Raw genomic sequence first — 26,683 nt, 5'->3', positions numbered from 1 at the left:
AACATGACCATAAGATGATAAGAAAATCATTTAAATTTATGTTAATGCTCTTATCAATATGAAGAAGAAGGTTATCATCAAAAGAACCTATAATATGTTGAGAATTTTGAATGTTAATAATTTATTTATAATGGAACTGATGGTCTTTAAGCGGTCGGAAAATGACATTGAATGGTTTTTTTTTGTCAAAAATAAAATTATAAGGGGTTAAGTATTCTAAGTTGTAAACTTTAAGGGATTTAATGAATTTAATCAAAAGCAAATCTAAAAACTTTTAAGGAACTCAATAAGTGAATCTCTAATCAATTTAAGTCAATATCGAAGTTGTTTAAAAAATTAGGTTGTGAATCCGATATAATTCAGATTCATAAAATAAGATCAATTAACGTTTTGGTTATTAACTAAAAAAATAAAAGAAATAAATAAAAAAATACTAATATCTATGTTTATGTCTTAAATAGCATCGCTCGCAATAAAAAATTAATTTATATATTGATGATGATTTTTGGGATCGATCACCATGTGTCATCTTTGTGAATGGATCTTAGGAATAGAACCTCGGATTTGGCGATGTCGGATCTCGGTGATAGAACTTGCAAGACAATGAAGTGACGGGACTAGGGTCTCCCGGGATAGACTCCGACGCTCAAATTAGTAGAGTAAATGCATGTTGTAATAAATGTAGGAGTTAGAGAGCTTTTTATACCTGATGAGGACTTCTATTTTTTATAAGTGGGCCCGTATTAGAGATAAAACCCGAGATTGGTGGGTACGACTCCCGATGACCTCAGTCAAAATGGAACGGATCTCGCAATCTGGCCCGAATCTTTCGGACTCCGCACCAGATTGTTGACTTGCCAATTGTCAGTCTCTTGGACAATCTACGTGATGAGTGAGGCCACTAGAGTGTAGGGGTATTCTTGTAATTTTAGGTAATGTCACATCATATACATCATGGATTAAAATTAATTTATTTTATGTGATCGATGTCATTTTATAATAGATACTTAATAAATACGGTGAATGGATAATCCGAAAAAGAACCGTTTGATAATAATAGTGGCAAAGTGGGAAGGGGAAGAACCATGAAACTTGGAACGAAAAAGGTGGTGGGGTTAGGGTTAAATTTAGAGAGTTGAATAGAATATATATATACATCAGCAGCATTACATGTATATATGAGCGGTTGAGACGGTTTAAGCTTTCCCCGAAACAATCGCTTCGCTTAGAGTTTCAGAAAATCTTAAAGAAATAGCTCTGCAATCCAAACAAGAAATCAAAATCCTCTTCCTCGCAACGAAGCAAAGCCATGCAACAACATTATATATATATATATATATAATCACTGATGTGTAATAAAAATTAATATAGTTAATTTGGGATGCAGAAAGGAAAGCAATTGTTGCGATCGATGGAGATGATGATCTTAATGGAGGCGGCAAGGGGCGACAGGAAGAGGGCAAGATCACCTGGGGGAGACAATAGCGAGGCTCAGACGTCGACGGAAGATCATAATAAGGCGATGCGGAGGAGGAGGAGGCGGCGGCAGAGGCAGCTGCTGCAACAGCACCCTGATGATCAGCGCATTGGCAACACAAGTATTCTTCATCATCATGGCGATGATGCTGAAGAGTACTGCAGTAGCAGCAGCAGCAGCGGTTACGTGTTGAATAATAACGAGGAGGAGGAGGAGAGATTAATATTTGATTTTCCATGGCTGAAGGAAGGTCCAATCTCCAACAAAGATGACTACAAGCTCTTGCTGGAGGAGAACGCTTTCTTCGGGTCGCCTTCATCAAATGATCATCTCCTTCTTCACGATCACGATCATCATCGAGAAGAAGGGGAATTAGCCACCGCTTCTTTTTGCAGCAGCTGCGGTAATGGCGGCGGCCTTGAACAGAAGGCTTCTGATCGGGCGAACATGGTGGATCTGTCGTCGCTCCGAGGCTCCGGCGAGCTGGAAGGGCCCGATTGGATTTGGAGTTCAGTGTTCGATCAACCTCTGCCTTCTGTCGCCGCCGGCCTCAACAAATACAATTAACTAATAATTACTTAAATATTTATTAATTACATCCATCATTTTTGCTCAATTCATTCTTCTTTAATTTCCTCAAATGCTCGATAAGGTCAACCCATCTTTACATGGGTTTGGGTCTGGTCTTCTTTTGATGGGTCTGGGTCAGGTCTTGGTCTGTAGCTCACCCGACTCAGACCCAGACCCATTTACCATCCTTGTTGCTAATCTCTTTAATTCTCCCAATCTCTTTACCATCCTTGAAACTTTTATTATTGTAAGATTTAATAATAATTTTATTATTGTAATTTATTCCCATAAATTTTTTGTTTTTCATTTACATTTACAACAAACAACAAAATTTTTGCATCCTATAACAATATTTACTACTATAAAACAAAAAAAAAATATAAATTTTACGTAATCTTGTCAAATAAAAAGCATTGACCACCTTAATATTATTAAAATTAACACAAATCTCGTTTTGTGTTAACACATTATACAAATTAACTATTTGGCCTTTATATTTAAATTCACTTATCTCCTATTTATTTCGAAGTTAATATTGTCAACTATTAATCTATTTTTCTCTTCTCTCTTATCAGGCAAAACCTTTTCGATCTTTTTTCTTTTCTTTTGTATGATTTTCTCATTATATGTAGATAAAATTATCACTATTGCATTTTAAACTTATTTTTGTAGATAGAATTAATCAAAATAGGGTTAGATTTTCATTAAAATTTAAGAATAAGTGCACAAACTTATCCTTAGTAATAATTTCACGTTAGTAACAAAATTGGTTTGGGATATTCAAAATTTATAAATGTTATTTGGATAATTAATTTTGACATTTTTATTAATATCTATGCATTGATGTATTATATTTTATGTCATATGTATAATAAATTAATGATGTAAATCAACAAGAACTTTGCAAGAATTGTCCAAGAATATGCAATTCCAAGTCTTGGTCCAATTATTTGTTCAAAAGCTAAGCAATTTCAAAATGAATTTGAATTATTTATTAGGAAGACTCCAGTCTATTTGGAGAACTTAAAGTTCAAAGTGAATGAATTAAATTCCAAATTAATCAAACTGCTCACTTGCTTAAAAGATTAGTCACGAAACTTATCAAATAGGTAATTTTGAAACTTTATAACTTTTAAATAACTTGAAATCATGAGACGTGTTAGATGTCAATAGAAAATTCAAGATTTCAACTACAACTTCCTATATTCACAAATGACGACTTTTCGACTTTCCAACTATATTTTATGACTGTTTCAAGTTTAATGGTCGATACTCAATAAGTGGAGTGAGAATTTCGAATTTTTGAGTATTTATTGAATATTTGTCAACCAAATACTTATAACTTTGAATTTAAACGTTTTTTTATTATTATATCTTTCGCATTTGAATTTACACATTTACTTTAATTATCATGTTACCCATGCTCGAAAAGATGTTCAAATATTAGTATTTATATGCGTAATCTTGTAATATTTTGGGCAATGAATAATTTTATCAATAAAGTGTATAGTGCATTTCATCTTATTTTTTATTTAGGTAATTAATTTGTTTAGTGACGAATTTACTTGATTTTTATCACTCTTTCTTATTTTCTCTTAGAGCGTGACAAATTAAAATTGATATTTTCTTATTTGTGGTAAATTTTTTTATCAAACAAAAGGTGGTAGTATTTATTTTATATTTTGGGCACATCAATTAATATATAAATATTATAAAAATATATGACAGTTGAGCGTGGAAATAACATTTTCAATAACAATGATCCAATTGAGAGACATGGTCAGTTTGAAAATAGAAAATAACTTATGCGGGGTTCAAGTGCAATATTCTGTAATTGAGTAGGTTAATCTGAATAAACAGAGATCCAAACATCAGCTTTACCAGTCCCCCCAAAACGGCAGTTGTCCGAAGTTTGGGCTGCGAGAATGGCAATGGCGGCTACTGCCTTCGGTGCTTTGACCTCCGCCGCCGTCTTTAACAAGGAGAAGAGCTCATGGCCGGCAACATCCGGAAATCGTGATCAACACCACCACCACCACCATCATCAGCTTCGTGTTGTTTGGACTGATTATAATGCGGGCGCGAAGGGCAAGGGGGAACATCTTCTTTCTCGCACGCCTCCGTTTTCATTCCCTTCTCCACGCACACGCACACGCACACCAGCTGTTCGACATTTGACTGGATCCCTCACTGCAACCGACGGCCTTCGTTTCGCTATTGTAAGTTCCAGTATTCTAGTTTACGTAGGTTAAATTATACCATAAGAAAACAAAAAAATTGCACGAGTACAATTTTTATTATATTTTGATGCTTAACCTCCGCATTTTCTAACAGTTCTTGGTTGTTTTTGTTGCAATTTGTTCATGGAATGCCGTCCAATACGAAGGTTGTGGCACGGTTTAATGAGATTGTGACGAAGCCGCTGCTGGAAGGAGCTTTGGAAACTTTCAAGAAATATTCGGTGAAAGATGAAGATATCGATGTGCGTAGCCACCTCGAATCATTATAAAATTTACTCCTATTTTGGCCTTTACTTATATTCCTTTGATTGTGTTCCTTTTGCTATTATTGGCAGACTTCTGTATTTGGATCTGTGCCTTGACTGAAATAAAGAGCATGCCTATCTTGTGTATCTTGAATATTTGAGGGACTAATGCAAGTCGTTTTACTCCAGAAACCTCTTCTCCTATGCTATAAACAACGGATTAATGCTCCCATCAGGAGTGCTGGAATCATGTGGTGGCTTAATTGAATGTTGGATGTGGATTGCTAGCCTAAAAGTGGGGGCTTCTAGGAAGTAGTCATTTGCACGAAGATAGTGGAGGATTATCAGATAGGGAACATATATTAAAGTGGGGGCTTATAGGAACCAGTCATTTGCATGAAGATAGTGGAAGATTATCAGATAGGGAACAGATATTGATGACACAATCTTACATAGACAGAGTGGTAAAGGGGCCCAAGTACTGGTGCTCCAAACTTGAGTTGTCTTTTAAGCTACTTACACTTTTAGATGGGATGGTAATATTCAATTTAGCATGTTATCATATCAATTAAAGGTCGGGTGTCCAAATCTCATTGATAGCCCAATGTTTAAGAATATATTTTATCCATTATGAAGGTGAGTTTGGCCACATGTGATGGGGCATGTTGAGAGTTTAAGAAGTAGTAATTATTGCATACAAGATAGAGTTACTACTCTTTAATTGTTTACTTTTAAAAGACATGGTGGCCAACAATTTAAAATCTTCATCTCATTTAAAGAGGTGAAGAAATGAGCCCCTTGAGTGGGAGAGGGACAAGCACCCTATCAAGCCCACAACTCTAGTCCCCAAGAAACATGACCTTGGAGGTCCCACTGTGGTGTAGTGTGGTCATTTGAATCATGGTTATCAAAATTGGAATCCTTAGTAGGATTGGTGGATATTGGATGAAGGATTGTAAGATTCTATTGGATGAGAAAGATGAGTCCAGAGATTTTGTATAATATGGTACATTCTTTAAAATATGAAGAATAACTCTAGATTATGCCAAAAAAGAAAAGTAGAAATATCATAAGAAGAAATGCTACTGCTGTAGCAATTATAGCAATGGGTTGTTTACAAAATGTTGATGTTGGAGCAGTAGTAGTTTCAGTGAAGAAGAAAAAGTTGGAAGAAACACAATGTTGCGATTGGTTAAAAGAAGAAGAACCTATACCTGGTCTCCCTTGGTTGTGAGGTAGTCGAACAAACGGCAGAGTAAATCCCAAAGTGTTGTACATTTTCTTAATTTAGAAATAGGCTATTAGGCCACAGGGCCCACAACATAAAAAAGATAATAAACATGTGACAGCCCAATCTCACATTGGTATACCAAGGAGGTCTTGGGTGTGACTGTGTGAGAATCCATGGTGTTACAAAATGAGCCAAATTTTATCTCAAAATATGGCTTAACTAGAATCATGTAGGATTGGAACACCCAATGCTAATCCTACCAAAAAAAAAAAAAAAGAAAAAAAAGAAAAAAAAAAAAAGATTTTGAGATCAATTCCAAAAAATGGATTGTAAGATCATGTGATCCCTTGATTTAGATTTATTATCAGTCTCATGAATTCAAGAGCTGCATCAACTAGCACTTTTTGGGTGAGAACTTGAGGTGTGACAAATGAGCCAAATTTTATCTCAAAATTTTGCTTAAGTAAAATGGATTGGACCTGGCATTGATCCTATAAAAAAGAAAAAAAAAATGATTATGCTTGTGATTTGTATCAATTCCATGAAATGGATTGAAAGATCATATGATCCCTTGATTTTGAGAATATGATTTGGACACTCCTTTACCTTGACAATAACTCAAAGAGGACTCTGATCCTTGCTCTCAACCTAGGTTGCATTGGGGTGTTTTTAATGATAGATAGAGGGAGTTGTAGAAGAAAATTGAAAACTTGGTATATTTCCATTTCTACTTGATTACAATATATATAGGATAAAGAAATCAATCAAATCCCTATAACTAAGGAAAAAAGAAGGAATCCTAATTATATCAATTATTAATTTACATCAATCAATCAATCTCAACAATTAAAATTGATTATAATCAATCCCATGGATTGTGGGATAAGATTGATTATAATCAATCCCATAGATTGAGGGATTGATTGGGATTGGTAATCAATCCCATAGATTGTGGAATTGTTACGGCCTTTAAATCTAAAAAATATTTGACCAATCACACATAATCACAGCCTTGATTCACAACACTCCCTCTCAAACTGGTGAAAGACCTGACTATTGAGTCCCTTAGTTAGAATATCAGCTAACTGTGATTTGCTTGGTATATAAGGCATGCAGGTAAGATCACTGTCCAATTTTTCTTTAATAAAATGTCGATCCACCTCAATGTGTTTTATTCGGTCATGCTAAATAGGATCGTGTGTAATGCTGATGGCCAACTTATTGTCACAATAAAGCTTCATAGGATCTTCCTACTCGAGTCTTAGATCTTCCAGAATAATCTTTAACCATAATAGTTCACATATCCCCTGTGCTATTGCCCGGAATTCTAATTTTGCACTTGTTTTGGCTACGACAGATTGTTTCTTACTTCTCCAAGTAACTAAGTTTCTGCCCAAGAAAGTACAATATCTCGAGGTAGATCTTCCATCAATCATTAAACTTGCATAATCTGCATCAGTGTAGGCCTCTAGAGGGAGTTTGCCCCCATTTTTGAATGGAATTCCCTTTCCTAGAGTACCCTTGAGGTAATGTAAGATTCCGTAGACTGTTTGCAGGTGAAGTTCCTTGGGTTTATGCATGAATTGACTCATTATACTCATGGCATAGGCTATATCTGGCCGTGTGTGAGAGAGGTAAATTAGCCTGCCAACTAACCTTTGATATGCCTCTTTGTCTGTGTCTCTATCCCCCTTAGTTTCACTAAGTTTGTGATTAAGGTCAATTGGAATGCTAGATGGTTTGCAAGCCATTTTCCCTGTGTCTTGTAAAAGATCAAGGACATACTTGTGTTGGGATATAAATATCCCCTATTTGGACCGTGCCACTTCAATACGTAGGAAATATTTCAAATTTCCTAATTCCTTGATCTCAAACTCCTTAGCCAAACATCTGCCCAAGTTCTGCCTTTCCTTTTCATCATTTCCTGTTACTATAATGTCATTAACATAAACAATAAGAGCTGTGACAAGACTTAAACCTAAGTGTTTTATGATTAGAGTGTGGCCCCCTTGGCTCGGTTTGTAACCCATGGCCTGCATTACTTTGGAAAATCTCCCAAACCAAGCTTTAGGTGACTGTTTTAGGCCGTATAGTTCCTTCTTAAGTCTACAAACCTTAGTCCCAAGTTTATTTTTGTTGAATCCTGGGGGTATGTCCATATAAATTTCCTCCTCAAGGTCTCGATGCAAGAAAGCATTCTTCACATCAAACTGTAACAAAGCTAATCAAAATTAACTACTAGGGATAAGAGAATTCTCATTGTGTTCATTTTGGCTATCAGGGCAAAGGTTTCTTGGTAGTCTATTCTTTATGTTTGTGTATAATCCTTAGCTACCAACCTAGCCTTGTATCTTTCAAGTGTTCCATTTTTCTTTATACTTGATTGTGAAGACCCATTTACGTTCAACAGGTTTCTTCACTTTTGGTAAATTCACAATCTCCCATGTATTATTCCTCTCAAGAGCCTACATTTCAGCATTCATGGCATTCCTCCAATTTTCATAATTTAAAGCCTTTGATAATGTGGTAGGAATGGATGTTGTGTGTATGTTTGTAAGAAAGTTTTTATGAGATGGAGAGCATATTTTAAAAGATACAAGGTGAGAGAATGGATATAAGGGTTTAATTCCTATCCTTAGTGCTATAGGAAGGTCAATATCAACCATGGAATCAACATTAGAAGGTGAGTCAATAGATGTTACCTCATTTCCAGACATGGGAGCTGATGATAGGTGCAGCCTTGGTTTGGGTTCTGAATTATTTCTTGTTGAGTAAATTTGGAGAAATTGTTTGTCAGTGGTAGTCTCCTCTCCAACAATTTGGAGAACAGGCTGGAAGGAGGATTTAGGTTCATGAGCTTGTGAGGTAGAGTCAAATGCAAGTTGTTCAAGTAGAGGTTTAGGAGCTGGAGCTGGTGGCAGAAAGTTAGGAAGGAGCAACTCATCCTTATCTTCCACACTTGAGGTCTCCCTTTGAAGAGAAGGGTGAGTAAAATAGGGTTTAGTTTCAACAACAGTAACAACTGCAGAAATGAAAAAAATTTTAGTCGGAGGATGATAGTATTTGTACCCTTTTTGTGTAGAAGAATTGCCCACAAAGACACGCTTAAGAGCTCTAGGATCCAACTTCCCCCTATGAGAGTTGTGAACATGAACAAATGAAACACACTCGAATACTTTAGGACTGAGCTGATTTGTGATAGGAAGAGTAAGATAGAAGCGGGATAATACTGCCGAGTTTGAAAGTGTAACACTCGAGAGGGTAATTGGTTTATGACATGAGTGGTTGTGACAACAGCTTCTCCCCGAAATTGTTTAGGCACATTTTTGTGAAACAACAATGCCCTAGTAGTATCTAGGAGATGGCTGTTTTTTCGTTTTGCAATCCAATTCTATTGAGGGGTGGAAACACATGAGAATTCATGAATAACTCTCCGTTGAAGGAAATAGTGGGAAAGGGTTTGGTTAAAATAATCCCTTGCATTGTTTGATTGAAACCATTTGATTTGTGCCCCAAATTGATTGTGGATCATAGAAAAGAAATTGGGAAGAATATCGCTCACATCAAATTTAGATTTAAGAAGAAAGATCCATATAACTCTTGTGCAGTTATCAATGAATGAAACAAACCAACGTGCCCCAGAAACATTTGGAATGGTTGATGGACCCCAGATATCACTATGAATCAATTCAAAAGGAGTAAGACATTTGTTATTATTAGCTGGAAAAACAACACGTCTATGTTTAACAAACTCATAGACATCACAATGAAACTCTCTAATATCAAGATTTTGAAACAATGAAGGGAACAAAATTTTAAGAGTAGAAAAAACAAGATGTCTTAGCTTGTAATGATGCAGCCAAATAGTGTCCTTGGGGGGTTTATGTGGTTCTGAAAGACATGTTAAGGGTTGCTTCCACCTACCAAAAGGTAATTTCTTAGATTTCTTAAGATAGCATAGGCCATTCCGTTTCTTAGCATGTCTAATCATTAGTCTTGAGTCCTTGTCCTGAAACCAGCAACAAGGAGGAGGAAAAAACACTCTGCAATTAGTGTCATAGGATAGCTTGGATACAGAGATTAAGTTGGTGGACAGTTTAGGCACATGAAGGACATTTTTTAGAGTCAATGAAGGGCTGACTTTGATCTCTCCTATTCCAGGTACTGTGATAAAAAAACCAACAGCTGTAGCAATTTTCCGATTGCTAGAACAAGGTGAGTATAAAAGAAAAAACTGGGAGAAAGAAGTCATATGGTCTGTGGTTCCAGAGTCAATAATCCATGAGTCTATAAGAGATGTATCAAAGGCATTTAAAGCATATGAAATTGGGGTTTTACCTGATTGTTGCAATGAGCATGTACTTGAAGAGGATGGTGCATCAAGGGTACTTAAAAAGTACCGCAACCTTTTAATCTCCTCCGTGTTGAATTCTTTTGGTTCATGGGACTATTTTTCCTCCTATGGAGTTGCCATATTAACTTGTGTTGATGTTGTCCACCTCTATTTCCCCGTTCCTTGTTTGGTGGCTTTCCATGTAGGTTCCAGCACATCTCCCTTGGTTTCTTATAGAAAGTACACTGCATATTCTCATGGTTATTATTGCCTATGGATTTGAGACATGTTTTTTCATTTTCTCCAAGTAGTTGGTCATTCTTAAATCCACGATTTCCCCCTCCTTTTGCCATCATTGCTGAGGCCTCAACTGGTTTGGGGTCCAACATGAGACCCCTCCTGCTTTCCTCAAGTATAATAATTGAAATCACTTCATTAAGTGAAGGTAAGTCATCTTTGCCTAGGATTTGAACGCTCACCTGATCATACTCCACATTTAGGCCTGCAAGAAAATTGTAGGTGTGATCTTTGTTTATAAAAGCCTTCAAGGTGGCTGCATCATCACTGTTCTTCATCTCAATTATCCTGTAGTGATCCATTTCTTGCCATAGTCCCTTTAGGAAATTGGTATACTCGATGACAATTCCGTTGTTTTGCTTTGCTGCAGCTATTTTGGTCTTCAACTTGTAGATCTGGGTTGCATCCTTCACCTTCGAGTAGGTTTGTTGTATAGACTCCCAAACCTCCTTTGTTGTTGACAAAAACATGCAGGTATCGCTGATTTTGGGAGCCATGAAACTCCACAGCCATGCAATGATCATGGAATCTTCTTCATCCCATGCCGCATAGGCTAGATATCCCTTATTTGGTCCGGTTCCTATAATATGGTTAATCTTCTCTTTTCCTTTCAAAATGGTTCAAATCAACTGGGACCATTTAAGATCATTCCTTCCATCCAACCGATAGGCGGCATTGATTTGATGTAGTTCTCCCGACAACTGAAGCAGTATGGGTGTCGGTGTTTCCCTTGTATCATGGGAACTAGCTTCATCAGTGGTGGATGACATCTCCGGTTAATGGGAAGGGCCAAGGGAGGAATGGGAAATAACGTACTATTGCAACAATGAAGGTTGCGTGTGATGGCTGTAGTAGTGGGTAAGGCTGGGCAACAATGAAGGTTGCTGGTGATAGGCTATCGGTAGTAGCAGAAGAATAGTAGGCGATGAAGGCTTGGAAATAAGAGTCCTAGGGTTTCTTAGGCTTTGATACCATGTAGAAGAAAACTGAAAACTTGGTATATTTCCACTTCTACTTGATTACAATATATATAGGAGAAAGAAATTAATCAAATCCATATAACTAAGGAAAAAAAAAAGAATCCTAATTATATTAATTACTAATTTACATCAATCAATTAATTCTAACAATTAAAATTGATTATAATCAATCCCATAGATTGTGGGATTGATTGGGATTGGTAATCAATCCCATAAATTGTTGGATTGTTACTGCCTTTAAATCTACAAAATATTTGACCAATCACACATAATCACAGCCTTATTCAGGACAGGAGTCACTGAAGAGGTCAGACAAAGGGATCTCCTGGATATGGACACTTTGATGGAGGTTCCTTTAGGCAAGGAAAGGGGAGGGAGTGGTTCAAGTGGCCTACACTGGCAAGATTACACCTCCAAAGGAGTGTTGATAATTTGTTGACCGTTCAGGTTGTCACACTACCAGCTATTAAACAATTACCCACACCTGATTGATCTCATTATTTTATGCATGATGATGTACATGGATTGGGTTTGTAAACTAATACTTTGATAGCGTGCTTGGAGAGAGTCTCCTCCTAGTTATATCTGCTGAATGATCTGCAAATTATCAGAGTTTAGGTGATGCATTAAGTGTTTAACCTCGCAAGGTCCTCTTCATCATTCGTTTTATTGTTTTACCATATCTCTATTTGACTCATTAATGCAGAACAATCATTTGGTGTGGTTTGCCTCTCATTCTTCTTTATGTGCTAGATCTGAATCAAATTTCTGATGGTTTGCTTCCTAATATTTTCATAATTCTATTGCTAGTGTGGCATCAAGTTGGATTTACCCAGTGACCTCCATTGATTTTTGTTCAATTTTATTTATAACTAAACTTTGAGCTTCCAATTCATTCTTATGTGATCATAAAATATAAAATAAAACAAAAATACTCTTCAAAAACTCCTGTTTTAGACAGAATAGCTAATGCAGAAATATACTTCATTTAAAACTTCACAGAACAAAATTTCAATTGGATATTGGCAGTAATAGTTTAATTAATTGCACCAAAGGAGTACCATGTCTTGTGATGAGAATGGTCACCTTTAGTACTAGAAGTTTCTGAACCCTTAAATTCCCTAATTATGTTTTCCCAATACATCAATCTATTGGGTTGTAAGGAAGTCTTACTTATTGGTAAGTTCAAATAAAATTTAGAAAGAAATTGAGTTATTTGATCCTTCAGGGTTTGGATTTTCTTTGCAATCAAGGAGCCTATGAACTACATTACTGATGCATCCCTACAATCAATTCAGTAATGATAATTTGACCATATAGACCCAATTCAATGTGCTCCTAGTATACCAACGCACCAAGCTAGAGTCAACCACTCCAATGGTTGAGACCAGCTTTTTAACTGATAGAGGTTGCATCTGTCATATTCTTCAAGTTGTCCAAATTCGCTGTGTGATTATAAATGTTTTTAGAACTACAAGGCACTGGTGAATTCTCTCTCTTCAGTGTGTCAAAGTATGGCTTCGATGGGATGCACAATTCAATATATTGCTGCAAGTACCGGGGGTACCACCAAATTAGAAAAGGCGAGGATCAAAACCAAAGCTATATCCTTTGTGGTCTTAATAATTTCTACATGAATTTATCATCTGTTTGCTATTTTTTCAAATGTATCTGCCAAAATGCTCTTGACTATACCTTTTGAATTGCACATGGAAAAAGAAAAAGTGAACATTCTGTGGCAAAATAAACAGGTTATGGCATGATTTACTATACCTGCATATTTTTCATGTTAAAACATGAGTTAACTATTGCTTCTTGGGGTGCTGATGTGTTTAATCTAGCACAAAGCTTGTGGTTCTTTCATAATTTGATTTGTCTACTGGTCTGTATCAATCACTGCAATTGCTTGGACAACTCTAATACAAGGCACCGTGTGCATCAGGTGGTATGGGTTCCTGGTAGTTTTGAAATTGCTGTGGTTGCAGAGAGGCTTGGAAAGTCACGCAAGTATCAAGCGGTTCTGTGTATTGGAGCTGTGGTGTGATTCTTATTCACAATCTGTAAAGTTGTTTGTGCTTCAATTTTCTGTATGGTCATTCTTTTTGCCTACACTTTTTGTTGCTCAACATATACAACTTCCCTATTGTGACCCATATCTGGGATTAAAATAAAATATAAATGACAAATATATAACTATACAAACTGAGGATGTACTTTCCTCTGCATCGTTGTTGAGGGACTTTGGAATTGGGAATCAGTAATAGAATGTATTGTACAGTGATTTTCAGTTGTATCATGACCATTTTCATTTTGTGATTGGATTCATTGGAAGTTAGGCCTAGCTTTATCATCCATAGAGATTGTCCAAACAAATGTAATAATCCTTAACAAATACAAAGGCATTCAATCAAAGGAAATTCATAAATGGCTGAATACCCCATAACCTTATAAGGTAGTATCCTAATGGTCCCTATATCAAGTTTGACTATCTCCTAAAAAGTTTAGATAAATGGCAAACTCACAACTTAGTGAATTAATATCATGTAATTAAAACATAAAGATATTTTTTAAGTATGGTAAATAAAACTGCTTTGGTTTCAAAAGATTCCCAATACATCAATGTACAACAACATAGGAAGCCTTAATCCCACAAGGCGGGGCAAATACATGGTTTAATTTTACAAATTTTCACATAATGGTGTAGCAACATCAAATCTCATAATCCTCCTGCCTTCAGGTGTTAGAATAATAATATTATAATAAATCAAGGAACTAACTATCAATACTCAATCAACTAAATTTAGGACAGCTATGGGCCTGTGGATCCACATTGTCGCAATGGAGTCTTCTTGCCAGATGAATGTCTTATGTTTTTAACCATGTCCCACACACATGGTTAAACATATTTCTCTCTTCTATGTCTATTTGTTACATTTGGTACTGATGTTCAATTACGTGGGTATTATTTCAAACAGGATCCTTTAGGCTTTTCTTTCATCTTTTTTTGTGTGGTCCAGCCTGCTGGTATTGGTGCACTAATCTGTCAATTTTCATTATTTATTTTTGGTTGGTAGATAAGAGGAGATACTACCCACTATGACGCTGTTGCTAATTCAGCAGCATCTGGAGTACTTTCAGCTGGTTTAAATTCAGGTTTGTTTATGTCATTATCTCAACCTAGTCTCTCTAGCCTGTATGAAAATGGGATTTAACACTTGTAGTTTATTTGTTGCTATGGATAATGACTGGTATTAACAATATGATTGGTGGTTTTATATTTTTGATATCATTAATCTCCTAGGTATAATTTATTATTCAATTGACCTTATGATACTAATAATAGAAATATTAGTGCATGACCAAGAAAAACTTGGTAGGAGACACTTAAAAGGCCTAACAGAAGATAAGGCCATAGATAAAAATGACTCACGAACTAGAATTTATGTAGCCGACTCCACCAAGGGAGATTAAGCTTTTTTGGTATGAAGAAGTATGGATATGGCCATAGGGGCCAAATATGCTAATTTACAAAAATAATAATGATCATAAAAATTTGAGGATATCGTCAGTGAGGTTTGCATGTGGTATTTGTAGATTTGGAAAAAGCCTATGGCTGACAACGTAGAGAAGTCTTGTAGATGGTCTTGGATAAGAAAGGATTCAGACTGCTTGTGTCCAGGTTATTAAGAACATGTATCATCATGTAGAAACATGTGTGCTAGGACTTGTGGAGATACTGACACTTTTTGATAGAACCCTCCAAAGTTTAAGTTTCTATCAGGAAAACTCATTATATGCCACCGATCAGCCCTGGGAATATGAGGTGGAGAGAGAGAGAATTCGAGAGAAAGAAGGAAGATGAAAACCAAAATTTGTTCTCTGATATCTTTGAAGAAAGATTGCAACAGCTTTTATAAGGGAGAGAAGAGCTCTTTTGGAGGGAATTCTCTAACCATCCTCCAACTAGCTCTAACAACCAACTAACAGCTCACTGACCAACAACTAATAATGCCAACTGATTAAAAGAATTGCTATAACCAACAACTGAAACATTCTTGCAATAGCTAACTGCGACGTGTTCCATTCTACTGCTGGTACTTGTCAGAAGCTAATTATTGTAGCTAAAATTCTTATCATTGGTCTGCCCTTCAAAATGTACCTTGTGCTCAAGCTGTAAATTAGGATAAATTTGAATAAACTGTTGAAAATCTTAAGTAGCCTCTTCCATAGGTAAGCCGCCCACTGCACCGATACTTGCCTTTGTGAAACCCTTTTGAATCTCCAATATCCTTTTATGTTTTCTAGAAGTTCTAACTTGTAAGCAATCTTAGAGCATGTTTGGCCGTGCTGTGTGAGGAAGAAAAGCACTTTTTTTTTAATCTCAAAAGCAATTTTGTTCATTATTTGTATTATTTGGCTGAAATTGTGAAGTTTAATGACAGCAAAAATAGTTTTTCTGCTATACGGAAGAAGCAGGAATTTGGAGCTCTTCTGTACAGCAAAAGTAGAAGCAGAAAATTAAATCATTTAATGGACAAAATAACCTCAACAAACATTTAAATTTACAACTATCGTCCAATCTAAAAAACATTTCTACGTGTATATATATGCATGTATATAGATATATAATTAAAAAAAATAAAGAGGTGGCAGACAATGTTGCTGGATGTCATCACTGCAACAAAGAAACCCCATGCTTGGGGTTTCCCAGCAATGGGGCGGCCCCCGCGGCGGGGGGGGGGGGGGGGGGGGGTTCAACCGTTGCCCCCACCCATGGATTTAACTCGATGTATATATAAACACAACACACACATATACGTAAAATATACTTTTAATGAAAAAAATGTAATAAATTATTTATTGTTAAAAATAGTATTTAATCATAAAAATTAAAAATGTTGAAATCTTTTTTATTCAAATAGTATTAATTATAAAATCACTTCTTTCATTGTCTTTCTTGGTATTTTGATTGTTAAAAGCACTTTTTTTTTTTTTTTGTGGCCGAACATATGTTACAACTTTAAAAGCATTTTGAATTGGTTTGCCCAGACGCTAAACTACTTTTTATAAAAAGTGATTCTTACGACAACAGAATTTTCACAGCAATATCAAATGGAGCCTTAGGGTTTAGAAGCCTTCACTGCCTCAGCTATGTTCTCCACGTCAACTCCAATTTTATTTTCTGGACCTGGCCTCAAGCATCATTGTTCCAATTGCCACCAAAGCCCTGAATTTTGAATCAACTTCAAGGTTTCCCTCTGCTGCTATCTCAAGAGCTGTTGAGGGAACTTGGGATAGGCCTTATTTGTCCTTATTTTCAATGCAATCAATAGCACAGAATAATTGAGGATTAATGTAGAATAAGACACTTGAGAATTATTATTTGAAGATGAAATAATAACTTGAAAATGTACAATGCTCCTATAACCATTGATAATAGGATGTAGTCTTGAAGAGGTTAGTTAAAGCACGGATGTTTCTCAAAAGATTTGCTGGAATGGAACTTGTAGTAACATTTTATTCATCTCCCTGAGCAGCGAGCACATCATTTTTAATCATCTCCACGCCATTGTCCCACTTGGTCCTGGAACCTGTAAAGCCTTCAACTTGGGTAAGTCATCCAATTCTAATCCTCCAACCCTCTGGCTACTTTGATAATGAGAGAGTTGAGAGCAAATGATCCAAGCTCAGTCGAGTTTGCAATCTTATCCTGACTTATGTCCAAATGCACACTACTCTATCATAATATGCAGTCACAATATCACCATTATCCAAGAATTTGACATCTCAAACACAACCTGGATGCTCTATACTCTGGAGGCAAACTCCATCTTGATGGTATAAGAAGGGAGAGGGCTGCCCTCAATCTTACAACCTGTTCAAATTCTTTCCAGGTTTTAATTGGGTGTTTTGTCCCTGAAACCAGATGGAGGCAAGTCCATGAAGATGGAATGAAACCAAGGTGGGTCATAAAAAAAGTAAACATTTTTTTATCAATCATTTATTATTATATCAAAAATTTAAAAAATGGCAAAAAAAAGAAATTCAATAGTCATTCAATTGTCTATAAAAAATATAGGTTTGCAAGTAAAAAAAGAAAAAGAAAACCTACAATACAACATTACAAATCCAACAAGTGTTTATTTCAAATAATGACAGTTAGTGTGGTGTCTATTTTAAACTGTCCACACTTCATAGTCTTTGGCAATCCCCCTTTTAGCTCATTTTGAAGTATAGGGTGCAGCATGTTAACTGTATTCCACATTTGATTTGATAAGGAAAAATAGTTCATATTCTTCCTCTTCCCTACTTGTTACGCTATTGCACATTTGATAGAAATTGAGTTGTTTTGGCTTCAGCCACGAAGATGGTCTGGTTGGGTATGGGGGTTTCTTAATTACTAATTTGTCAGATCGGCTTTTAGCTTGACCCATTCCTTTTGTAGATGTCCAGTTTTTTTGGGATCATCTCTTAGCTCCATGGAAGGTTGTTGAGGTTAGTACAAAGTTGAGGAAACAACCAGCACCAACTCTTCCCTAAATGTTATGCTATCTTAAGTAATGGAGTGTTGCTATTATTCTGAAATATTAGGTTAATTGATGGTTACTAAAAATATATAACCGTTCATGTGTCTCCTCCTCCGTCTTTGTATGCCTTCTGATTCATCCATATGTGTTGAGAGAGAGGATTGAGGTGTTTGATTGTGTGATTATTTGCTTAATGTTAATTATTGATATTGCTATCATCCTGTTATCCATCTTGAACAATTTTACTGTTCCTTTTCTTTTCCTTATTGTACAATCTGAAGGCTGTTGATTAGTGACTGTGCTTGGATAGGTCCTTGGTGACAAGATACTATTTTGACAGAAGATTGTTTATAGTTAAAGGCTTTAATTCTTTCTGCACCTTGATGAGGCTAAGCAATTGCACAAAATTGCTTTAGACGAGTAGATAGCTGCTTGCTAAATAACAAACCTTAAAGCTTGTTAATTGCACTTACATTTGTTGTTTCTGTGATTTTACTTGTGATACAGGGAATTTATTGATAAAGATTTTTACCATTTACCATAATGGTTGCAGGAACTCCTTGCATATTTGGTGTATTGACGTGCGATGATATGGAACAGGTAAAAACATGATGCTAACTATTACTTTTCTTGATTAACTACTTCTTTTGTTAAAGAGTACTCAGCTTAAAATTTGGTGGCTATTGTAAGGTCTGTGTAGTTGTATTGTTTTTCTTTTAAATGTTGTATGGGTAATGTAATCTGTAGTTTCTGAATGGTATTATACTTTTCTCCAGTTATGGGAGATTCTTTATTACTTTTTTAGCTGGGGACTTTTTAAGGGATTTTGAATGCTTTCATTATTATTGCAGGCTTTAAATAGAGCTGGTGGTAAATCTGGGAATAAGGGCTCTGAAGCTGCTCTGACAGCTGTAAGTTGACTACACTTAAACATAATCAAAATTGTCAAATGGTTATGCGACATTAGTGATTGATTGCATAACTAACAAGCTTGGTTCCCACTTTGAGTTCATTCCACTTCCTGATGAATGCAGTGCCCAATTCTTAGTTCACAAATTTGAGCTGAGTTCCAGTAGTTAACATTCTTCGTAACCATTGTCTCTTGGTATCACTGTTTCTGGAAGATTATATATCTTTGTAATCTGTTCTGTTTTTTATATAACTGAGTTAGGAAATTGACTTTCTGTTGGCCGCATTTAATACTAGATGAAATACTTAATAGCAAAGGACTGAAAGCCAATTCTTGAAATGGAGAAAAAATATATGACATGGATGTTTTAATGTCTCTGACAATATGCTTTAGGGTTCATATGCTTAGCCTACATCCCAAGATCATTAAATAGAAGATGTTGGATGGTCATGATTGTGTTTTTACATTTGCCAGAAAAATAGTTGTTTTAGTGTTTCATTTGACGTGGAGATGAATTTTTAGTTAATTGAGAACTTCATATGCTTGCCTTTTTATTTCATGTATGGATGAGCATGACTCCTGAGTGCCATACTGTCCCTATGATAAAAAATGTTCTCCAAATTTTTTTGTCACTACATGGAGAAGGTCACCTTTCTTCACGTTGTTTGGACATATACATCTATAGAACAAACATATAATTCCTACTTTCTCCACAGTTAATGTCTTAACATTTGTTTCTCCACCTTCATTGAATGACTGAGAAATACTCTTTCCATCTTTCTTTATCAGTCCTCTCATTTACTAGTACTTTTTAGTTTCACCGTTTATGTATTTCACTTGGCTCAAATTCATTTTTTTGTTCTCTTTCTATATCTAGTTTATATATATATATATATCACTTTCCATCTTTTGTATCAATTTTTTATAAATTTTTGTATACTTTTGACTTTGCTTCATTGTGTTCTCTGCATTTTTTTTTTGGGGCTATATTATACTTTTTTTGGTTTTCTTCATTACAACTTTTATGTAAGTCTTGTAGCAAGCTCTCTTAGTTTTGATTTTTTTTCTTTGTTCTTCTTCAATCCACCATCAAGACTCTTTTTGATTTGGTGCCTTCCCTTTTTGACTCTCCTAATCGTAAATTTTTTGATACAAAGCTATAGGAAAAAAAATTATTTGTATAATATTTCCTTCTATAAATGTTTTTCACGTGTAAAATTTGTTTTTGTCAAAGTTTTATTTGTATGGAATTTTGTATATAAAAAAATTATATGGTCTGGTTTTTAAAACATTTGTTATAATAGTTCACTTACATGTTTTGAGGGGCATTTTTGGCAATACGACTAATACTTTGCTTATGTCAACCAATATTGGCTAAATTAGTCATGCGTCTCCACCGCAAGGGGAATTTGATGCAACTTTCAGAAAGTAAGGGTAGTTTGTTCAGTTTTTGAAATGTGATGGTACTATCTCCTTTATATATATAAGCCATTATTTTATTATATATTTATTTATTATTCATTTCTATTATTAGTTTTACTTTTAGCTGTGTGTGTAATAAAAATTTGAAAATAGATAATTAACAATTGGGTGCTTATATGGAGATTGTGTTTTTGCGGTTTATTTTTTTTGTATTGTTATTATAACTTTTTTGGGGCCCCCTCAGGTGTCATTGAGTCTAGGTGAATAGGATAGGACTATGTCTCTTGGACCCTCTTTTTGGTTGGGTTGCTATTCATTCTTATGGCTGTTCTTTCTTTTATGTGATTTTGCTATTTTCGATCATCAGCCATGGTATATGTGCACCTTATTTTTCTTGTGGCCTTGCATCTTTAAGATGATTTTGTTTTGAAATTGCCTTGTTGGACCAACCACAGATATACACAGATGAACCTAAACAGAAGTCATGATTCTTAATAACCTTAATTACAAACCATTTATCTAGCATTGAAAAGGTTGAAACATCTGTATCGGAAAACTCCTATCTGTAGTAATCCTTTTTTCCGAATAACCATGCGTTCTTTAATCAATATCAATATCAATATCAGCAACTATATATCTTAATTCAATGCGTCTTGGTATTGTTTATGTTTATATCAATTGTTTCAGAGTTTTATTAACTTTTCGCTTTTGATATTAGGAGGATCCAATTAATTTAACTTGTCTTGGACCTCTTTAACTGAAGGAAAGTCAGTCTTTGCCATGTGCTGGTCCTGTAAAAGAATATACTAAATAATGGGTCCAGTCTTGTAGGATAATTTACAACTAATTGAGGGATTAGATTTTCAAAGGATTGTTTTGGTTCCTGTTGCAGATCGAGATGGCATCCCTTTTCGAGCACCATCTGAAGTGATGGAACCATTGGAGCAGCATCTTCTTCTACGAGCAATTGTCCAAACTTCTTGTATTTTTCCGCACTAGGTTGCCGGATCTGCTCTGTTGAGGTTTCCTAAGAGCTACAAAAATGTTATGTTGTTGTGAACTATAGAGGGATAGGTCTTGATGAGTGACTAGCTAAAAGTCTTCCTCGTCCTGTTTGAAACTATACGAGGATATGATGTTCTAGTGTGGCAATAAAATGCTTTTCCGCAATTTACCTGCTTTTGCAGTTACATTTTAAGACTTTTTATGTACAATTTGTTTCGATCTCTGCTACGTTGTCACACTTTAGTGATATTGATGGTGGAATTGCCTTTAGTTTCTCTAATTATCATCTTTTCTTTTTGTGTATTAGTTTTGAATTTCAAAGTGATGGTTGGAAGCTGCGGTGGTGATTAGGCGTTACTTTAGATTTGCAATTTAAAATTTAAACAGTGTCATTTAACATTTTGTATATCCAAATTGCAAATGCAACTTATGGAAGGGGTTTGTGTAAGTTTGAGAATAATCCGACAGACAGGAACTTTAATGCATTGTTTGGTGGACATGATGTTTTTAGGGTAATTAGTGAAAATGCTATACATGATTGGCATTATTTTATTTATTAGTGGATGGTAACTAACATGTATTTCATATACTACATGTATAAAGGAGACAACATCTCACTTTATGAGCATTAGCAAGGGCCATTTTTGTAACTATTCTTACCTTTACAAAGAACAGAGCTTTTTATTGCTACTAAGGTTTATATTTTTTATAAGACTTGCGTATGGCATTGTGAAGTAATAGGGGTCTAAGGTGGTGGTGGTGGCGGCGGCGGCTGCTTTAAAACAACTGAACAAGTATGCATGTTGACTCTTGGCATTTGCAGAAGGTTAGACCAGTGTGTTATCATTTCATCCTCAGTGACATTAGGATTCAAATTGTGCCCCAATACACACTTAGAAATATAGTAATTGCAGGTTCATATCGTTCTAAAAAATACACACAGCAACGGCGGTATGAATGAAGCAGCAATCTACATCTTTTTCGAAATAAAAAAGTAATGCAATGAATGGATTTTTAATAAGCCACAAGCCTTGTATTTGAGGAGCAGACATGAAAGAAAGAGATGGCTTAACTAAAAAGCTGGGAAAAAAAAAAAAATGCCTATCTTGCCAACCACTCCATTCCCATTTCCCAACCCCAAAACAAAGCCTAAATCAAATCAAAGCCAACTGACGATGCCCTCACACCTCTATCACCCGCCCATCTCCATGCATCTTCTCTGCTGCACATTTTAGAGACCCTTCTGCCAATATGTATGTATGTCCAAAGATCTAAGTAAGAGTAAACCCTTTGCATCCCCAACCAAAAAAGAACAAAGAAGAAAAGCATAGGCAAAAACTTGAAACCAACCAAAGTTATTTGACAGGGACACCGACAAGTTAAGATTGCCAAGAAATGAGCATATCCACCAGTTTAGCCTTGCCGGCCCCTTTCAGCACAAAAGTGTACTAATAATTAAGAGTAGTAATACTTAAGCAGTCTGCCCACTTGCTATGCAAGCAAGATCTCCCTGCAGTACCCATGAAGAAGAAGAAAGCAAAGTATTTTCTATCTCGTGTCTCTCATGTCATTCTGCAATGCTAAATAGAGAGAGATTGATTGAGAGCCAACATGAAACTGACAACATCAAGAGATCTCGAAAGATACATCGCGAAGCAAGAAAGAACAAAAGAAAGAAAAATCTTCCCCAATCTCTTCCTCTCTTGTCATGGTGGCATTGCAGCTCTCTCTTCCTGCTGCTTCTGTGAACCTGAAAGTGAAGCTCCCCAGTCTTGGAATGGTCCAAAATCATCACAAACCTGCACAAAAGCTTCCAACTACTGTCCTTCCAGGCCTCTCCATCACCAATCCGCAGCAACCTGAACACCCCAGTATGTTAATGCCTCCAGCAAATCAGGTCTGTACCTTTTCTCTTCCCGTGCTTTCCATATTATATGATTTTTCTGTTTTCTCTATGAGGTACTTGCATTACTACTTCCCCCATGAAGGGGCTATTGCCTGGCAAATAATTGATGTGCAGTTTCGTTTGCCATTTCTTTATATTTTCTTATTCGATGTCAGGGTGTCGCAGCAATAGTTTTTGGGGACGGATCAGATTCACAGCTCTACCCGCTGACAAAGAGAAGATCAAAAGGAGCTCTTCCTGTGGGAGCAAATTATAGACTCATTGATGCAGTTGTGAGCAACTGCATTAACAGTAACATAAGCAAGATATATGCCATCACGCAGTTCAACTCCACCTCCCTTAATTCCCATCTTACAAGAGCCTATTCAGGAGCAGGTCTCGGGAAAGAGGGCTTTGTTGAAGTAATTGCAGCGTATCAGAGTCCCGAAGACGAAGGCTGGTTTCAAGTTAAAACAATTCAATTTTTCCGATATCTTAATTAGTGCTTCTATTTATGTTTAAAGATTTGCTAATTGTTTCTGATTATGTAGTTACTAAACTTGAGGAGGACATCTTTAACTTTGGTTTTACTTCCTGTTGCTCTTAGGGAACTGCCGATGCCATCAGAAGATGTTTATGGTTGCTAGAAGAGTATCCAGTTGTTGAGTTTCTGGTCCTACCTGGTCACCACCTTTACAGGATGGACTACCAGAAGATTATAGAAGCCCACAGAAACAAGAATGCCGATGTTACTTGTGCAGTCTTAACTAGCATGGGGAATCAAGATTTGGAGTTTGGTATTTTTGATGTAGACTTTGAGAATAAAGTTACTGAGTTTAGAGAGAAACCAGACAAGATGCAATTGAAGCCTATATCGGTAAATTTTATACCTTATTTTCACATATTCTTTTGTCACAGCGTTCTTTAGATTGCATCATATAGTTCTCAAACAGCTTTAATCTGCAAACTCAGGTAGAAAGCTCAGGGAAATATGACAATTCTGCTCATAGCTATTTCCCTGGAATGGGGATTTATGTCATTACCAGAGATGCTATGATAAAACTTCTACAAGAATATTTTCCCCAAGCAAATGACCTAAGAAGTGAAGTAATACCCGGTGCAATATCCTTAGGAATGAAGGTCAGGCTTTCTCTACTGTACAGATCATTCTCTTTTTTCATGTTTTTCTTGTTAACTTAAGATTTATTCTCCTCCATTCTTATCTCCAAGGAAATTTCTTCTGCACAAGGTCAGGTTCATGCTTATCGCTTCGATGGCTACTGGGACAACATACAAAGCATCAAAGCGTTTTACCAAGCAAATATGGAGAGCACAAGGAAGACAAACATGGGATATAAGTTAGTAACTCTAATAACAACCAGGGAAAGCTGAAAGAATTAAAGACATTGCATCCTTCTTTTAGTGAATGTTTCACGCATATATAACGGGCCCCACAACAACTAACACAAACTTGGTGTTTTGGTAGCAGCTTCTATGAGAAAGATTCTCCTTTGTACACTTTGCCTCGATGTCTGCCTCCAAGTCTAATAACCGGTGCGGTCATTACAGATAGTGTCGTTGGAGATGGTTGCATTCTTAAGGCAAGAAACTAGGATCTAAGACGTTATCTTCCTCTGAAGTATTCAAACGAATCAGAAGATAGCATAACACCACCATGCATAAGGAAACTAACATTATGGGTTCATTTGTTTGTTTCTTTTTTCTGTTCTGTTTCTTAGTTTCATTTTATTTCCTATTCTCCTTGATTGTTATGTCTTGATGAATTTTCTGAAAGCAGAGATGCAACATCAAAGGCACCGTAGTTGGTCTAAGGACAAGGGTTGGAGATGGTGCTGTAATTGAGGATTCAATACTCATGGGTTCTGATATCTATCAGGTAAATGTAAAAGTCACCACAAAACTGCGCTAGTTCTTTACGACAGCTGAAAAAAAACTGCACTAGTTGAATCATTTTTACTATACATCCATGGCAATTTGAATGAGTATTTAATTTGCTCTGACCATCATGTCATTATGCATGTTCTTCGTAAGAGTTTGTCCACAATTCTTTTGTTTACCAAAAAAGGACATTAGATGATGGCTCCCCCTCATCCTAGTTCTTACAAAAATTTATCTTACAGATGCAAGAGCTGCAGACTAGTGGAATCGAAGGAAAGGGCTTTGGCATTCCGATTGGAATAGGAGAAGGGTCGCTTATAAGGAGAGCCATAGTGGACAAGAATGCAAGGATTGGCAAAAATGTTATGGTACTATAACATTCTCAAATACTAATTCTAGCAATGCCAAGTTGTGTCAAACAAGTACAAGACTTTCTGATTCTGAATTCATACATATTTACATCGATCGTCTTATAATTGTCTAATTCAAGACAACCTACGAGCAGCAAACAATTAGCATGAATTTATTCTTTTAAAAACTCACAATGATTTAGAAGACTGAATTGCCCTCAATGATCTATTCATTTTTGATCTCTCATAGAGCTTGACTTGTATCCTTATGGAAAACTAATTATAGGTGTAGGGACAGTAGCTGCTTCCTCTTTCTCTCTCTCTCTCGCTCCCCCTCTCTTCTTTTTTTTTTTTTTTTCACTTTCATATATTACGAGAGTATAACTATCAAAAGTGCATTTTTTTTTTTTCTCTTCTTTGATTGACATAAAACAAGTGTTATTTAATTTGTGTGCTACGCAGATCATAAATAAAGACAATGTCGAAGAAGCAAATATGGAATCTTATGGCTACACCATCAAAGCAGGGATAGCTGTAATCCTAAGGAGCGCAGTGATACCAGATGGAAGCATCATATAGCAAGCAATTGTCGTCTCATAACTGATGATTGCTCTCTCTCTATCCCTCTCAATATATTGATTTCATTCTTTGGCAAATTGCTGGCAACGATGAGGACGCAGCTTAGAGGACCCAAATCAACTGTATACTTGAATTCTGTGTCTTTTCTTCTTCAAATAAGTTTCAAGTTATATATGATATATATATATAGAGAGAGAGAGAGAGAGAGCAATGTACGTATAAGGTGATCCATCCGCTGAGTGATTCAGCAGTGCCCAGAATGAATGAGGTTGTCATCTCATGCATGCTCTGAATAATTTTAGACAACTTCAAGCCATATCTATGTACTGTTGGTATTTTTTGATGAGAGAAGAAAATGAAAGAAAAAAAATATCAAAGCGAAAGTCGTATATTTTATTCAATCTAAAATATAAATTGACATAGCATAAAATGGAGAATAATATAACATAATATCTAATCAAAATAATTAACAAATAATATCATATATTTGCTAATTTATTGTTTATAGATAATTTTATTTTATTTTGACTTCTTCAAATCACATCAACAATTATTAAGTTAAAATTTAACATGTTTCAAAATGTTATATGGTTTATGTCAGCCAATATAACATTTGCCTGGGCAAATCGAGAGGGGAGGCGTGGGCCCCATGGGGGGGTGGGACACCCCCCCATGGGACACCCCCCCCCCCCAACCCGCGTCAACGAACATAACAGGCCTGGATATATGCATG

General features: G+C 35.9%; 2 protein-coding genes across 2 annotated transcripts; both read left to right on the top strand.

Moving 5' to 3' along the window:
* The first annotated feature begins 3,917 nt into the window (after window positions 1–3,917).
* On the top strand, window positions 3,918–21,512 carry LOC127789006 (6,7-dimethyl-8-ribityllumazine synthase, chloroplastic). Its single transcript, XM_052317736.1, has 7 exons — window positions 3,918–4,266; window positions 4,434–4,529; window positions 13,316–13,411; window positions 14,448–14,526; window positions 18,454–18,500; window positions 18,752–18,811; window positions 21,125–21,512. The coding sequence occupies exons 1-7, from the start codon at window positions 3,973–3,975 to the stop codon at window positions 21,161–21,163; spliced, it is 711 nt and encodes a 236-aa protein (XP_052173696.1). The 5' UTR covers window positions 3,918–3,972; the 3' UTR covers window positions 21,164–21,512.
* Window positions 21,513–22,033: 521 nt separating this feature from the next.
* Window positions 22,034–26,331, top strand: LOC127788733 (inactive glucose-1-phosphate adenylyltransferase small subunit 2, chloroplastic). The gene is made up of 10 exons (XM_052317329.1): window positions 22,034–22,063; window positions 22,871–23,134; window positions 23,299–23,589; window positions 23,730–23,999; window positions 24,095–24,262; window positions 24,377–24,480; window positions 24,612–24,723; window positions 24,921–25,019; window positions 25,264–25,389; window positions 25,834–26,331. The coding sequence occupies exons 1-10, from the start codon at window positions 22,034–22,036 to the stop codon at window positions 25,948–25,950; spliced, it is 1,581 nt and encodes a 526-aa protein (XP_052173289.1). The 3' UTR covers window positions 25,951–26,331.
* Window positions 26,332–26,683: the final 352 nt, after the last annotated feature.

The sequence above is a fragment of the Diospyros lotus genome, chromosome 13 (genome assembly GCF_014633365.1).
Source record: "Diospyros lotus cultivar Yz01 chromosome 13, ASM1463336v1, whole genome shotgun sequence".
Taxonomy (NCBI): Eukaryota; Viridiplantae; Streptophyta; class Magnoliopsida; order Ericales; family Ebenaceae; genus Diospyros; species Diospyros lotus.
The sequence above is the reverse complement of the archived record's forward strand: the minus strand, read 5'-3'. Positions and strand labels throughout refer to the sequence as shown.